Genomic DNA, 17992 nt, shown 5'->3' on the forward strand with positions numbered 1-17992 from the left:
CACATCATCATACATGACCTGGGTACACTACCACGTCATCCTACATGGCCTGGGTACACTACCACGTCATCCTACATGGTCTGGGTACACTACCACGTCATCTTACATGGCCTGGGTACACTACCACATCATCATACATGACCTGGGTACACTACCACGTCATCCTACATGGCCTGGGTACACTTCCACGTCATGCTACATAGTCTGGGTACACTACCACGTCATGCTACATGGCCTGGGTACACTACCACGTCATCCTACGTAATCTATTATATGGTCTCTGATAGATATAATCTCACCCTTGCGTCTATTTATATTAATAACATATAAGGGGCGGTCGGGTAGCCTAGTGGTTAAATCGTTCGCTCGTCACGCCGAAGATCTGGGTTCGATTCCCGACATGGGCACAATGTGTGAAGCCAATTTCTGGTGTCCCCCGCCGTGATATTGCTGGAATATTGCTAAAAGCGGCGTTATACCATACTCACTCACTCACTGATATAAAATATGTCAACACTCAGTCACTATAAGTCATGGTGGCGTGGGTCAGAAGATGAAACTGACACTGGCATTTCCAGTCAGGATTTTATTCACCCGTGAAGATCCGGGGTAGAATAGGTCTTCAGTGTGCCGCGCTTGTAAAAGGCGACTATGCTTGTCGTAAAAGGCGACTAACGGGATCGGGTGGTCAGGCTCGCTGACTTGGTTGATGCATGTCGTTGTATCCCAATTGCCCAGATCGATGCTTATGATGTCAATTACTGGATTGTATGGTCCAGACCCATTTTTTTACAGACCTCCGTCATAGAGTTGAAATATTGCTGAGTGTTGCCTTAAAACGTCAAACAAACAAACAAACGAATCAATAGTATTTGATTAATGTATTTATCAACTCTGAACAAGGCGACAGTATACAGGATATTACACAACTAGTATATTATCAATTCAAGCGACAGGCTATGTTAACATTTTTTCCGTCGGTGCTTTGCTTGCTGTCTCATCCAATGACATTTCATCTGACAATTATAAAGTTGTGACTCCCTGCAGCCAATCAGGATCCTTGTTACAAGTTGCTGGCGATGGCATACAGAGACTCCCACACTTCCTTGCTGCAAGGGGCAATCTGAGAGGTTGGCAGCACAAAGCCCTCGAGACCCCCACTGGCGGGTCGGAGTTCATAGGTTATCGAGTACTGAATATTCTCCGTCAAGCGAGCCCAGTCGTGGGAGCCTCCGTCCGCGTTGTCTGTGGAAAGGACATGACATTGACATGTGTTTGTTTGTTTGTTTGTTTAACGCCGCACTCAGCAATATTCAAGCTGTATGACGGCGGTCTGTAAATAAACGAGTCTGGACCAGACAATCCAGTGATTGACAACATGAGCATCGATCCACAATTGGGATCGATGACATGCATCGACCAAGCCAGCGAGCCTGACCACACGATCCCGTTAGTCACCTGTTACGGCAAGCATGGGTTGCTGAAGACCTATTCTACCCCGGATCTTAACGGGCCACATTGACGTGACTAATTCAGTTGTATCACAATAGAAATGGCATGTGAGTAAATGAGTGATGAGTATTTGAGTTACATAACGGAGCAATAAGTACTTTTTGGTCATGTCTTTTGGTATTACGCGGTAGGGGGGGTCGAACACCCATTCTTATGTTCGATCGGACAAACGCTTTAACACGTTTCAAAAACAAGGATGTGCACCCCTACAATCCATTCTCTCAGTCTCATAAAAATCTAAAGTATCTAAGTTCTCGCTGCCACTAAGCAATGATCTGAGAACATCTTATTACGGGTCACGCCAGACCGACCATTCGCGAAATTTGACAGACCACTGAAATGACAAGACAAGAAGCCGACATCAGCCATTTAGAAGCAGCTTTCTCGAGCTTCTCGTTTCAACCTGGCGACTTCGATTACAGACTACACTTAAAAATTTTGTTGACACAGTTCTCGATTAAAATTTTTAAAACTGAACAAACGAACATTCCGGAATGTCTAATATATGGTTGAGAATGTATAGCAGTGCTTCCCACATACTGTGCAACGCCTCCTCCGTTCAAATGTTTATCCCACGGAAGCGAGAGATAGACGATAATTTTGACGGAATCAGTCGTACGGGCCGTTACTGTCGACTGTCACTTTCATGATCTGGTAAGCGACGCTTTGATTGATCGGATTAAAGGTCTTTCTGACGTGACCCGTAATGGGATGTCCTCAGATCTTTGTTTAGCGACAGCAAGAACTAAGATCTGATTTTAATGAGATTGCCCAATGCATTCTCTTCTTCTGGATCCGAGTGTAAAGAGTTAATTACGACTGTCGTAGCGCTAAACTGGCTTCAACAGCAGGGGCTACGATTGGATTAGGTTTAAGCCAAGTACGAGATTTACGACAGTCGTAACTCCACGGTCCCTTTGTCTCCTGGCAGGGATCATTCCAAAAAGCGATCGTAGGGCTAAGGCGACCGTAACTCCTATACTTTAACATAGACTTACGACAGTCGTAACTCCACGGCCCCTTTGTCTCCTGGCAGGGACTCATTCCAAAAAGCGACCGTAGCGCTAAGGCGACCGTAACTCCTATACTTTAACATAGACTTACGACAGCCGTAACTCTACGGTCCCTTTGTCTCCTGGCAGGGATTCATTCCAAAAAGCGACCGTAGGGCTAAGGCGACCGTAACTCCTATACTTTAACATAGACTTACGACAGTCGTAACTCCACGGTCCCTTTGTCTCCTGGCAGGGACTCATTCCAAAAAGCGACCGTAGGGCTAAGGTGACCGTAACTCCTATACTTTAACATAGACTTACGACAGTCGTAACTCCACGGTCCCTTTGTCTCCTGGCAGGGACTCATTCCAAAAAGCGACCGTAGCGCTAAGGCGACCGTAACTCCTATACTTTAACATAGACTTACGACAGCCGTAACTCTACGGTCCCTTTGTCTCCTGGCAGGGATTCATTCCAAAAAGCGATCGTAGGGCTAAGGCGACCGTAACTCCTATACTTTAACATAGACTTACGACAGTCGTAACTCCACGGCCCCTTTGTCTCCTGGCAGGGACTCATTCCAAAAAGCGACCGTAGGGCTAAGGTGACCGTAACTCCGATACTTAAACGACAGTCGTAACTCCACGGTCCCTTTGTCTCCTGGCAGGGACTCATTCCAAAAAGCGAACGTAGAGCTAAGGCGACCGTAACTCCTATACTTTAACATAGACTTACGACAGTCGTAACTCCACGGTCCCTTTGTCTCCTGGCAGGGACTCATTCCAAAAAGCGACCGTAGGGCTAAGGCGACCGTAACTCCTATACTTTTAACATAGACTTACGACAGTCGTAACTCCACGGCCCCTTTGTCTCCTGGCAGGGATTCATTCCAAAAAGCGACCGTAGGGCTAAGGTGACCGTAACTCCTATACTTTAACATAGACTTACGACAGTCGTAACTCCACGGCCCCTTTGTCTCCTGGCAGGGACTCATTCCAAAAAGCGACCGTAGGGCTAAGGTGACCGTAACTCCTATACTTAAACGACAGTCGTAACTCCACGGCCCCTTTGTCTCCTGGCAGGGACTCATTCCAAAAAGCGAACGTAGCTCTAAGGCGACCGTAACTCCTACACTTTAACATAGACTTACGACAGTCGTAACTCCACGGTCCCTTTGTCTCCTGGCAGGGACTCATTCCAAAAAGCGACCGTAGGGCTAAGGTGACCGTAACTCCTATACTTAAACGACAGTCGTAACTCTACGGTCCCTTTGTCTCCTGGCAGGGCCCCGTTCCAAAAAGCGACCGTAGCTCTAAGGCGACCGTAACTCCTACACTTTAACATAGACTTACGACAGTCGTAGCGCTACGATCGCTTTGTGGAACGGGGCACTGATACTTGCTGCGATATGTTGACAATCTCTTGTCCCACAACCACTGTACCATCATCCAACTTACACAGAATATCAGCTGGAGTGCCGACGCGGTACGATCTCCCGTCAGAGTTCAGAATGGCAGTTCTTGCTCTGTTGGTGATATCCAGCTATGGAAAGAAAATGGGGGATCTCTGAATATTTTGGAGATAAACCTACCGTGTTTTGAAATCTGATGTAGTCCCACTGTAGAGTAGATACCTCTTATTTTAATTTTGAACCGAACTCTTTAGCTAAATACAGTAGGTTTATCTCCATTCTACCATGGCGGCAACAACGGGTTCTTTTTGCAAAAAAGCCTTAATATATTTGAAAGGGGTTTCCGTAGCAAAAAGGAAACATCTTTTAGACCAATCAGAATCAAGCATTTATCAATGCCATGGTAAAATATGTTTTATTTACAGATTAAAATAAAAAATGCAGAAAAGAGGGTTTGGGTTTTCTCTTTTAAATATTTCAGAAATTACAGAAAAATAAATATTCCCTAGATTTTGAACCGAAAAAGAGAAATTTATTGTTGGAAGTCCTGTAATAAAGTGTGTTGTGGTTTCCAAAGAAATTGTTTCTCTCCATTCTTCAGAGAAAAAATATTTGTATGTTTTCTCATATCTGAATATCAGTTTGATTTATTTTTGGTGAAAGTTTTAGCTATAAACTTTTAATATTCCATTTCCAAGCACATAAACCTATAAAATCGTTAAGTCAGGAGAAAGACGACATGTGAATGAGTTTTCGCGTATATTATTGAGTATTGATACTATCAAGTATTCGATGCCCGGAAATGCACCGAGCAATATTACAGCCCTAATGCCTCGCTTCAGCTAGCTGTCTGCACAAAATTTGTGTAGCGTGCGCAGTAAAGGCAGAGGACCAGTCTACAATATGTCAAATTTAGCTGAAATGCATGTTGTAACAAAATCGGGATTCTGCTCCATGTGTGAAGGTAATTACGCATGTAACGAAATAAGCCGAGATTGCCCGATTACGGAGGGGTTTTTTTATCATTCAACGACACAAATACTCAAATTCCCAAGGAAATTATTCACATACCGAAATAAGCCAAGTTGATCTGAATTCAGAGTTCGTTTGTAATTTAACGACACATTTACGCCATTTCCCGGGGATATTATACATGTAACGGAATAATCCGAGATGATCCGAATGCCGTGTTAGGTTGACTCACAATGTCGTTGTTGTTGGGAGGGTACGTGCCGGAGGCGAAGCCGTATGGTGTGAGGAGGAGCTGTGAGAAGGAGTGGATGGAGAGGTAGGCGTGGATGGTGCCCTGCTGACTCTTGACCTGCTGGACCTTGTCACGGATGTTCTGACTCTCATTCTCGGAAAACACCGACGGCCCTCGGAAAGTGTCGGAAGAGCACGAGCCACTCGACCCAGATCCTAATGAGAAAAAGGAGGTCTTAGATCCAGACCCGAATGTGAATAACAAAACAACCCATGACAATATAAATTGCTTGTCTAGTTCAGACTGGAATATATATTTAAAGATTCCACAGAGTAATGACAACACGAATTGTTCTCCGAAATGTTTCAATGATAGACACTCCAGTGACTGACATCATGAGCATCAATCTACGCAACTGGGATACGATGACATGCATCAACCGAGTCGGCGAGCCTGACCTCCCGATCCCGTTAGTCGCCGCATAAGACAAGCATAGTCGCCTTTTACAGCAATCACGGGTTGCTGAAGACCTATTCTTCCCGGGGTCGTCACGGGGGACATTTACTGCACCGGTTCTGTACCAGAAGCATCACAGTTAATATACGATATAGCTTTCCCCAGAATGATTCGAGGCTGTTAGATTTACCTCCCCACATAGAGTCGAAGTTCCTGTTGAGATCCACACCTCGGCTGTTACCACAGCCAGACACAGCCCTCCTGTTCTTCCTCCAATACCGGTACTGAATACACACAGGAAGAGATTGATGATAAGCTGAGGTGTAGTATCATACTCCTTTTATACGTTTAAGGTGTTCTTATTACAAATAATCACAATTTCTTCTTTTTTGGTTCTTTTTTTTATGCCACACTCATCAATATTCCAGCTACAGTCAAACAACATTGTGTCAAAGTTAAAGGGACCTCGAGTTATCCGAAGTTCGACATAAACGACACTGATGAGAAAAAAGAAATACACAGGGACCGAGCCGTTACTTCGAGACCACCGTAAATTCGACACAACAAAGTTAGATACAACGGTGTTTGACTGTATATGCCGGCGGAATGTAAATAATCGAGTGAGACTATAGACCATCCAGGGACTGATTTTACGAGCGATCCACGAAATCGGAAATCACTGACTCCCTGTTAACACAAATCGATCGACAAGCATGGGTTGATGGGAACCCTCTATATCCGTGAATCCCTAAGTTTTGTTTGTTTGTTGTTTAACGCCGCACTCAGCAATATTCCAGCTATATGACGGCGGTCTGTAAATAATCGAGTCTGGACCAGACAATCCAGTGATTAATATCATGCGCATCGATCCACGCAATTGGGATACGATGTCATGCATCAACCAAGTCAGCGAGCCTGACCACCCGATCCCGTTAGTCGCCTCTTACGACAAGCATAGTCGCCTTTTACGGCAAGCATGGGTTCCTGTAGACCTGTTCTACCCCGGATAACACAGTGGAGTGGAGTTTTGGTTAGTGAGCAGTCAACCAATCAGGGGAATGCTGATATTTAATTTTGGTTTATGGTTGAAAAAAATGTATTTCTCAAACAAAAATCACACCGCCCCACACCAAATAGACACAAAACAGCTAAGGTATCAAAGATACAAAACAGTCAATTTGAAAAGGAACCCAAAGTGGTAAATTTAAAAATATTACAGTTTGAAACCTGTGAATTGATCACACAATACAAATATATTAATCCTACTGTGCCAAAAAAGCAAAATCCGTATTGTGACTTTGGAGCGTGTTGTTGGATGTGTATGTGTGTGCGTGCGCGCGTGCGTGCGAGTGTGTGTCTGTAGGTATGTGTGTGTGTGTGCGCGTGCGCGATAGCTCATCCATCAGTGTACTGTGACATCGACATTCTTTCAGCTGTAAGAACATAATCCATTTATCAAAGTAACGCGTTGTCACGAAAACACAAGACAATTCTGCGAGTACATGAGCTGCTCCTAAATGGTGTGCTCCTATAGACATGTGACACAGCTGGACTCCAGGTCAGTGCGCATGACACAAACTTACGGTGGTGTGTGTGTATTCATAGCCGTCGGGGTTGCTGACGGGCACGACGAACCAGTTGAAGTTATTGTACAGGTAGTTGGCATCGCTGTCAGTTTCACGTCGATGAAGGAGCTGCAAGAATAACCACAGTGACGTTATGGCCATTCTACACGTGCATGACAAGCTGCAGGAATAACCACAGTGACGTCATGGCCATTCTACACGTGCATGGCAAGCTGCAAGAATAACCACACTGATGTCATGACCATTCTACACGTGCAAGGCAAGCTGCAAGAATAACCACAGTGATGTCATGACCATTCAACACGAGCATGACAAGCTGCAAGAATAACCACAGTGATGTCATGACCATTCTATACGTGCAAGACAAGTTGTAAGAATAACCACAGTGATGTCATGACCATTCAACACGAGCATGGCAAGCTGCAAGAATAACCACACTGATGTCATGACCATTCTCCACGTGCATGGCAAGCTGCAAGAATAACCACACTGATGTCATGACCATTCTACACGTGCATGGCAAGCTGTAAGAGTACACACACTGCTTTAAGGACGTAATGACCCTTCTACACGTGCATGACAAGCTGCAACAATAACCACATTGATGTCATGACCATTCTACACGTGCATGGCAAGCTGAAAGAATAACCACAGTGATGTCATGACCATTCTTCACGTGCATGGCAAGCTGTAAGAATACACACACTGCTTTAATGACGTAATGACCATTCTACACGTGCATGACAAGCTGCAACAATAACCACATTGATGTCATGACCATTCTACACGTGCATGACAAGCTGTAAGAGTAAACACACTGCTTTAATGACGTAATGACCAATCTACACGTGCAAGACAAGCTGTAAGAGTAAACACACTGCTTTAATGACGTAATGACCAATCTACACGTGCATATCAAGCTGTTAGAGTAAACACACTGCATTAAGTACGTAATGACCATTCTACACGTGCAAAACAAGCTGTAAGAGTAAACACACTGCTTTAATGACGTAATGACCATTCTACACGTGCAAGACAAGCTGTAAGAGTAAACACACTGCTTTAAGGACGTAATGACCATTCTACACGTGCAAGACAAGCTGTAAAAGTTAACCCACTGTTGTCATGACAATTGTACCTAAACATGACAAGCTGCATGACAAGTACACACTGCTGTAATGACCAAGATGGGTTGCTGAAGGCGAATTCCTACCCGGATGTCCACGGGATGCTGAGCGTTTGTGAAGGGCTGCTACTCACCCTGTCTATGAAGTACAATGCGGATGCAGGGCTGATCCACTCCCGGGCGTGCACGCCAGCCTCGATGAAGATGTTCTTCTTGTTGTTGCCGGAGCCTCCGGTAATCTGAAAGTCAGGATCATCACGGGATGGTGCTTACGATACATTTGACATCAGCCCCACTATATCTCACCGAACTACTGCCGAAATACAAGCCTTCCAGATCTCTCCGTTCTCTAATAACCACCTGTTACAAGTCCCGGAAACCCGTCTCAAAACCTTTGGTCAGAGATCTTTCCAGTTCTGCGCTTCCTCGTTATGAACAAACTACCATCTGATCTTAAGCTGTCGCCATCGCTTTTTTCATCCTTTAAGACTCATCTGAAAACACACCTCTTGACACAACACTATCAACTCTACTCCCCTTTCATTAGAATTGTTTGCTAAAACTATGTAGTGCCATGAGCATTAACTTGCTGAATGGAATTTGGCGCAGTATAAATGGACTTCTTTAAGTATTTAGGATCTACCCGATAAGAGTTCTACTCGATAAAATACCAGAAATATACAACTCAAAAGAATTTAAGGATCAACCGATTCTTTCATATTAGAATCCATGTCATGACAGATTTTCTATATAAATATGATAGGTGATCCTTAACTTGTTATTGGTAGTATATTTTCGAGCACCCCCGGGACGTATCCGAGTGTCATTTTCGTATTTCATATTAATATATATTTTCATATTCTAGTATCAGTGTCTAAATATTTACGATTTACAATACAAAAGGTATGAAATAACTAACAAGCTACTCCACAGAAAACGCCAGACGTATGTTATGGCATATATATCAATCTTAAAGATAGATGTGGGTAGCCTTGACCCCTACCTCAACATATGGAGTATTCCGTCCCTCGTAGGTCGGCCTGGTGAGGTAGGACTTGCTCACTCCGCTGAAGGAGGCAAAGTTGGACGTGTAGGAGTCAATCTGCAACAACATCACATTAATGTTCCCGTCCAACATATAGAACCCGAAACATTATTTAATGCACTTAGCAACCCTGTGCCAGAACGACCAAAGTACAGCAATGCCACTGGCATCCAGACTGGACATGCTTGTTGTTTTTAGCCGTAGTCAATATTATTGCAGCTAATTACTGAAACTAACCAGCGATACGCAACGTCCAACGCCTTTGGTGCGCGTTGAGACGCTTATAACCACGTCACCAACGCCGTGGGGGAACTTTGAGACGCTAATAACCACGTCACCAACGCCGTGGGGGAACTTTGAGACGCTAATAACCACGTCATCACCGCCGCGGGGGAACTTTGAGACGCTAATAACCACGTCACCAACGCCGTGGGGGAACTTTGAGACGCTAATAACCACGTCACTAACGCCGTGGGGGAACTTTGAGACGCTAATAACCACGTCATCACCGCCGTCGGGGAACGTTAAGACGCTAATAACCACGTCATCACCGCCGTCGGGGAACTTTGAGACGCTTATAACCACGTCATCACCGCCGTCGGGAACTTAGAGACGCTAATAACCACGTCATCACCGCCCTCGGGGAACGTTGAGACGCTAATAATCACGTCATCACCGCCGTCGGGTACGTTAAGACGCTAATAACCACGTCATCACTGCCGTCGGGGAACGTTAAGACGCTAATAACCACGTCATCACCGCCGTCGGGGAACGTTGAGACGCTATTAACCACGTCACCATTGCGTCGGTCTAGTGGATAGAGCGTCTGCCCGGGGAGCGGAAGGTTGTGGCTCGATTCCCTGGCCGCGCAATACCAAAAGTGGTTAAAAGACGTTACTTGTTACAGCTTGGCATAAATGAGCTAAAACATTAGCTGGTCGGCTCGGAGTCAGAGTGGGGGTATCCATGTCTGCGTTATAGTATATCAATGGTACAAGCAGCCACTCACACACGCACGCACGCACGCACGCACGGACGCACGCACGCACGCACGCACGCACACACACACACACACACACACATGAATGCATGTCTCTATATAAGTGTGACAATCTTGAACGCTATGATAAATCCCCTGTTACCCAACCCCAACTTACATCGCTCAACCTGTAGTAGGCGTTGTGTCTAATTACGCCCTCGATGAAGTCAGCGTACTGAGATGGTTCCGCTGGCTGCGCGTAAACAGCGTCATTCAACCTGTATCAGACACACACGTCACGTTTAAATCATCACACGTAAACGGAAAAGGCAAGATCTGATTTGGATTCAATTTAGAAAACTAGAAAGAGTGAGTATGGATTTACGCCACTTTTGAGCAATATTCAAGCAATATCATGGCGGGGAAGAGGGAAATGGGCCAACATTGTACCCATGTGGGAAATTGAACCGGGTCTTTGGCGTGATGAGCGAACGCTTTGGACAGCAAGAACTAACAAATCATGAAAAACGGGAAACCATTCCAATATAAACTGACGGACAAAAGAAAGTATACACTTGGAAACTGGATTTGAACCAAACAAGATAAAATTATTACAAACGTTGTCAAACTGTCACCAGACGCCAAAACACTGCAAACTTAATGCCTAAAACACCACTAGTTTTTTCTTAACATTGTTAACATTACAACTGAGATTTGTTGGTGCCCTAAAGCATGTCGTTGTCACTGTATTTGATGACTGTGATCACGCTTTGTCTTTGTCCGAGAGAACAAAATGGCGCACATGTAAAATCGGCAAAAGTGCAGATTTTGATTTTCAATAACGGCCTCTAATTCGTAATGAAAGTCCTTGGTTACCAAGGTGTATAAAAGGGTATATGTTAAAAATTGGTTTAGTGCCATTAACAAATTTAGGGCGGATGCGAAATTTCAGATTTTGACTCCAGAAATGGGACTAAATCTGAATTTTCCCGAAATAATGACACCACAACTCTTAATTTTCGCATGCTTTCAGACGAATGTGTTCCTATTATCGGTCCTGAATTAAAAGGTTTTACATTTATCACGATTTCCCCTTTGGCTTTGTCCCAAAGTTATTTAGGTACGATGGGTAGTTTTTTTTGTATAATTTGTGGCGCAAGGCCATATTTTACGTCACATATTTTAAGTTAAATTACCATATAGCAGACGACATAACATGCATTTTGTCTGTGATTATCATCCGCATATATCTTTTGAAACATTCCACAAAGTGACTTATATTGTATGATATTAGAATTGTTTTTGTAAGACGCGTATATTTTTTACTCCTGCTTTCGCCATTTCTTCGTAAGTTTAACTTTGTTTCAGTTAGGCTTCTATCACCTATCGCGCATATACTACATACTACAATACTACATATTTGTTATCTTCTTTAGATTTTGTCTATATTAATCATGACTACATTTCATCAATTATCAATTTTATGCCGTGTAAATATTGATTATGAGTAAAAAGATCTTGGCCTAAACCCAATCATAATAATGTAAATATGATTAAGGTACTACTTACTTTGTGCATTTACACAACAATGAAAACATCATACAAAAAAAAGAGCCTTACATGAAATATTTGTATTATAAAATTATCATTTGCTTTGTAAATGCCAAGAAAGAAGAAGGATTATATCGGCAGTCGTCTATTATATGGTCTCTGATCAAACAGAGGAATATACATTATTTTGCAAGCCAGTATATTTTTTAGCAGATGAAGGATTAAGGCTAAAATGTCCAAAAGAGATGACGTTTGGTGCTACCGGGCTGGTTTTTTTTTATATTTCATCGTGCGAGGGGTCTGACAGTAAAGCGGATGGACCAATCTCATTAAAATCAGATCTAGGTTCTCGCTGCCGCTAAACAAAGATCTGAGGACACCCCATTACGGGTCACGTCAGACCGACCTTGCGCGACCTTTGACCGACCAATGGAATGACTGACAAGAAGTCGACATTAGCCAATCAGGAGGCATCTTTCTCGTGCTTTACGGCACTAATTTCAAAATGGCGACTACGCTTCGAAACATGACGATTCAAAATTTGAATCATGAAAAAAAGAACATTCTGGAATGGCTAATAGATGGTATAGATTGTATGGATTCAGTCGTTAACCCCGTAACTATCGTTCGGAATACCCAGTGTTAAAGGCTTAGAGGTTGCATGATTAGAAATCACATTCCGACTGTCACTTTCATGATCTGGTAAGCGACGCTATGATTGGTCGGATGAAAGGTCGTTCTGACGTAACCCGTAATGGGATGTCCTCAGATCTGATTTTAATGAGATTGCGGATAGACAAACATATAGTGAAATATTTGTGTTGCGTCACAAAATTTGCAAGTTTAAGAAAGCACTTTTCCATACAATTTCGTTGACGATTTCAATCGATTAAAAAGGATCCTTATATACCACGTCCTTTAAAGAGACGGGGGGGGGGGGGGGGGGGGGGGGGAGTCAAAATTCATCAACAGATGGACGTCTCTGGACCATAAGTGTCAGAGAGACCTCTTGGTCGATGCCGCTACCTCACATGTTGCAATCACATCAGCTTTTGGTGGTTTCATGACCACGTTGTAGTGTCCATCAACAGCATTGAGTGCGTGAGTGAGTATAGTTTTACGCCGCTTTAGCAATATTCCAGCCATATCACGGCGGGGGACACCAGAAATGGGCTTCACACATTGTACCCATGTCGGGAATCGGACCCGGGTCTTTGGCGTGACGAGCGAACGCTTTAACCACTAGGCTACCCAACCGCCACAAACAGTATTGACATAGACGAGTATTCAACAGATAGGGGTATACTGTAAACTACGTTTATCACCAACACGCATATAAGGAACTGACGGATATAGCGAATTTACTTTTTTGTCCCGACTATTTACTGTAGTTATTCTGTATATATGCTTATAACGAACTACGGTTATAACGAACTAAAATTTGAGTTCGTTATATCCGTAGTTTACTGTTTATGGTACCCTCAAATATGAGGGGTCCACCTACTGCTTCAGGTTCTGGGTTCTGATCTTGGCGCTGACTCCGGACTTCTGCATCAACTCCATGAACAGGTCAATAGACTCTGGAGGCACTCTGAGTCGCCCTGTGTTCTTCAGCGTTGGGTACAGCCAGACATCGAGCTGAAAGGATAGGTATCGTTACTCGTGTGGTAATAACGCCACGCTTGCGCTACTGACGTGTGTTGCTTGTGGAAATGTTGTGCTTTTGTGACACTACGTTACCCTGATGGACTCACTGTCGTTGGTTGTTGGTTGGTTTGTTGTTTTACGCCGCACTCAGCAATATTCCAGCTATATCATGGCGGTCTGTAAAAAAATCAAGTCTTGACCAGACAATCCAGTGATTGACATCATGAGCATCGATCCACGCATTGGGATACGATTACATGCATCAACCAAGTCAGCAAGCCTGACCACCTGATCCCGTTAGTCGCCGCTTACGACAAGCATAGTCGACTTTTACGGCAAGCTTGGGTTACTGAAGACCTATTCTACCCCGGATCTTCACGGGTTCGTTTTCTTGTGAAGCGTCTACTAACGTTGCACAGCGTATCAGCCTAGTGTTCGTAACAGATCGTACATGGGTTATAAGCATTGTGTAACGACATTAACGACGTGCGTTGTTTACCACTACGCGATACAACATCAGCAGCAACTCATTCCCCTCTTACCCCCATGTTTCCAACGTCGGCGAGGTCGTTAATGTAGCTCTGCTGCTCCACACTGGTGATGTTCACGTCCACGAGGCGATGGCTGCAAGTGGAATAAAACACTAAAGGTAACATTTACCTCACACCCTAGCGTCTTGCGTCTGATCGTCCAATTTATGAATATTCGTCAAGTACTAAAAAATATTCGTCGCAGCATCTATGGATTACAATTTTAAATAATGAATTGTTGCCTACGTGAAATTTTTTTTGAAATAAGTGCGGCAAGGGGTTTTATTTTCGTGTTACAATTCATTAAGGTCCGCAGGTGAGGTGAGGTAAGATGAGGTAAAATTGAGTTCAACCAAGTGAGCGAGCTCGCCCACCCGATCCCGTAAGTCGCCTTTACGACAAGCATAGTCACCTTTTGCGACAAGCATAGTCGCCTTTTTCGACAAGCATAGTCGCCTTTTACGATAAGCATAGGCGCCTCTTACGGCAAGCATAAGCGCCTCTTACGACAAGCATAGTCGCCTCTTACGACAAGCATAGTCGCTTTTTACGACAAGCATAGTCGCCTCTTACGACAAGCATAGTCGCTTCTTACAACAAGCATAGTCGCCTCTTACGGCAAGCATAGTAGTCTATTACATGGGTTGACGAAGACCAAATCTAACCCGGATCTGCGCGCGGACCCACAATGAAGCAAGAAGCACGACCCTCATCACTGTGTTCAAACCCACGAGCACGGCGTGGTGCTAATTGAGTGAGTAAGTATGGTTTTACGCCTCTTTCAGCAATATCACGGAGGGGGACACCAGAAATGGGCTTCACACATTGTACCCATGTCGGGAATCGAACCCGGGTCTTCGGCGTGACGAGCGAACGCTTTAAGCACGAGGCTACCCGACCGCCCCTGGTGCTTATTGACCACGGCTGGGAGGAAACCTGGATTTGTGGGTTCGATCTCATGTTCTATCTCGAAAGTCAATGACAGCATTGCCAAATGGGGTTTGACGAACACTTTAGCTACTAAATGCTCAGTCAAAAACAAAAGTGGCGTGGTTTTGCAATTGAACATATATATTGAACGAATATATCTTAGTTTGTGAAATTGTGGTCCAGTTGCCTTGCAATGTTTATAAGGTGAATTTGTTTACGACTTTATAATCATTTGATTTTCTTTATTTCTGAGTGAGTGAGTGAGTATGATTTTACGCAGCTTTTAGCATTATTCATACAAAACCCTCAACAGGGGACACCAGAAATGGGTTTCCCACGTTGTACCCATTGTGACAAGTATGGTTGATGAACAAAACTATGGGATGCAATAACTACTAGCTGCTTGTTGATAAAAGAATATAAAACTTGCGTTTTGATGCACATTCATTGAGTGAGTGAGTATGGTTTAACGCAGCTTTTAGCAATATTCATGCAATACCCTCGGCAGGGGAGACCAGAAATGGGTTTCCCACATTGTACCCATGTCGGGAATTGAACCCGGGTCTTCGGTGTGACGAGGGAAGGCTTTAACCACTAGGCTACCCGACCGCCCCTGATGCACATTCAGAAAATTTGCTTGATATTTTACACAGTCGTAGTTCTTTGTCATAACGGAGGCACGGGTGGCCCAGTCGTCTAAGGCGCCGCGATGCGCTGTGCAGAGTTGCGTCCCTTGGGCACGCCAGAAACCTATGTTTGTTGGTTCGAATCCCGGCTCGCTCGTGGGTTTCACCGAAGTGGTAAACGTCTGAGACCTGCATCACTTCGGGCTTTCCTCCCACATTAAGCTGACACGCCGCGATATAACTGGAATACTGTTGAAAGCGGCGTAAAACCCAACTCACTCACTCACTTTGTCATAACCATCACATGATCGTTCCTCAGTTTTACTATAACAATATTTACATTTGAATTTGTTGTTAAATTTACCTTTATAAGCGAAAGATCATAATAGCAGCATCGAAACTGTGACAATGACGTTCTAGGTTTCCTGATATACACGTGAATAAGGTAGAATGTAGTGTCACATGTAAAATGCTGTCTAAACAGTTATTACGTATATGAACATTTACCATTTATCAAATTTTCACTCCAATGTTGTTTGAGGCAATCTTTGCCCCAAGAGATGAATAATAATGCAATCTTCATCGATAGAGCTACGAGCCTGTATACTTCTACGATGTCAGTATATACCCATTGTACCCGTGAAAATCCGGGTTAGAATAACTCCCATGCTTGTCGTAAGAGGCGACTAACGGGATCGGGTGGTCAGACTCGTTGACTCGGTTGAGTGAGTGAGTGAGTGAGTATGGTCTTACGCCTCTTTAAGCAATATTCCAGCAATATCACGGCGGGGGACAGCAGAAATGGGCTTCACACATTGTGCCATGTCGGGAATCGAACCCGGGTCTTCGGCGTGACGAGCGAACGCTTTAACCACTAGGCTACCCGACCGCCCCTGACTCGGTTGAAGCATGTCATCTTTATCCAATTGCGTAGAACGATGCTCATGATATCAATCACTGGATTGTCTGGTCGTGACTCGAATATTAACGGACCGTCATCATATAGCTTGGATATTGCTGAGTGCGGCGTTAAACAACAAACAAACAAACAATATGCCATGTGCTGTGTGAAAAACTGTGGAATGGGAAAAAAATACAAAAATAATTCTTACTTAAGGAATGTTTCCGCTCCCTGTTCGTCGAGTCTGCCGCTAGGTAGCCCGAAGGCGAGCCCACAGAGGGCGAGAAGAACCAGACACTTCATGGTGGTACTGTGAGCAATCACCTACCAACAATAGGGGTGGCAGGAGCTCCACTTTTATACCTTGTCTGACGCCGTGTGCAAAATAGCATATTCCCGTTCAATATCACTATAGGTCATATTTGAAAGCGGTCAAGATTTGGCAATGATCAAGCTAGATTCTGCCCTTGTTTGTCTATATTCTAAATTGAGACATTGTTGAGTCATAATAACCATTTACAAAATCATATATCAGTTCATTTCGTTGTAAGAATCAAGTACCTTGAATTCCAGGGTCAGGAGTAATGGTTTGAGCGGTACATAGCGTTTGTCAACTTTCACCTCGATTGATGATGAATGTTTTATCGACATTTGTTTAATGTTGTGTATCACGTAGTGTACAATACTTCTTAGCCATGAAATAAGATTTAAACAAAGCTTTTTTTAATAAGTAATATTCATTCACTTCTTAGATACATTGCAAAAGACATGTGTTAAATTATAAGTTCCGTGAAGATTCCTGGTTAGAATTGGTCTTCAGCAACCCATGCTGGCCCAGACTCGATTATTTAAGGCCGTCGTCATATAACTGGAATATTGCGGAGAGCGGCGTTATACAATAAACAAACAAAATAAACCACATTATTTAAAACAACATCTGTTTTCTCTCCTACCATGATTTGTGTTCGTGCTTACATTGAAGGGAAGGAAACAATTTTGTGTGTGTTGTCGGTAACATTAAGATTTTCCGAAAGATTTATTAAATCCGGCCCGTTGATAACTGGGGGGCAAAGGAAACGATACCTCTCGGCAGATTTTAACATATGTTTGATTTTAATAAATAAATAATAATTGTTCATACAGGTAGAAAAATACATGGTTTTATTTTTTAAATTATAATTCAATTTAAACCTTTTAAAATCTAAAATAAATATTTCGCATAATACACAACTGGGTATCGAAGACACCTTGTCTTCGAAAATAAAAAAAAATGTTTTTTTCGGCACACATTTTTATTATTTCAAACATGGTTGGGTCATGTGGTTGCAAATTCATGCTTTACCGACCACTGAACCAATCTAGTTTTACCCAAACTTACCCAGCCACAGTATACTTTTTACAAACTGTTGCTTGGATGAGTGATGGTTACATATAGAGAGAACCAACAGTTCCTTCAACTTTCAATTACATACAAAACAAACAAGGTAAACTTT

General features: G+C 43.5%; 1 protein-coding gene across 1 annotated transcript; it reads right to left on the bottom strand.

Moving 5' to 3' along the window:
* Positions 1-895: 895 nt before the first annotated feature.
* Positions 896-16802, bottom strand: LOC139460676 (carboxypeptidase B-like). The gene is made up of 11 exons (XM_071242156.1): positions 16711-16802; positions 14055-14136; positions 13370-13503; positions 10493-10592; positions 9294-9392; positions 8425-8529; positions 7162-7272; positions 5769-5862; positions 5123-5337; positions 3965-4049; positions 896-1245 (listed from the first exon to the last, which is right to left on the bottom strand). The coding sequence occupies exons 1-11, from the start codon at positions 16800-16802 to the stop codon at positions 1064-1066; spliced, it is 1299 nt and encodes a 432-aa protein (XP_071098257.1). The 3' UTR covers positions 896-1063.
* Between the last annotated feature and the right edge of the window lie 1190 nt (positions 16803-17992).

This window comes from Haliotis cracherodii, unplaced genomic scaffold (assembly GCF_022045235.1).
Source record: "Haliotis cracherodii isolate W230 unplaced genomic scaffold, xgHalCrac1.p SCAF_14, whole genome shotgun sequence".
In the NCBI taxonomy this organism is placed as follows: domain Eukaryota; kingdom Metazoa; phylum Mollusca; class Gastropoda; order Lepetellida; family Haliotidae; genus Haliotis; species Haliotis cracherodii.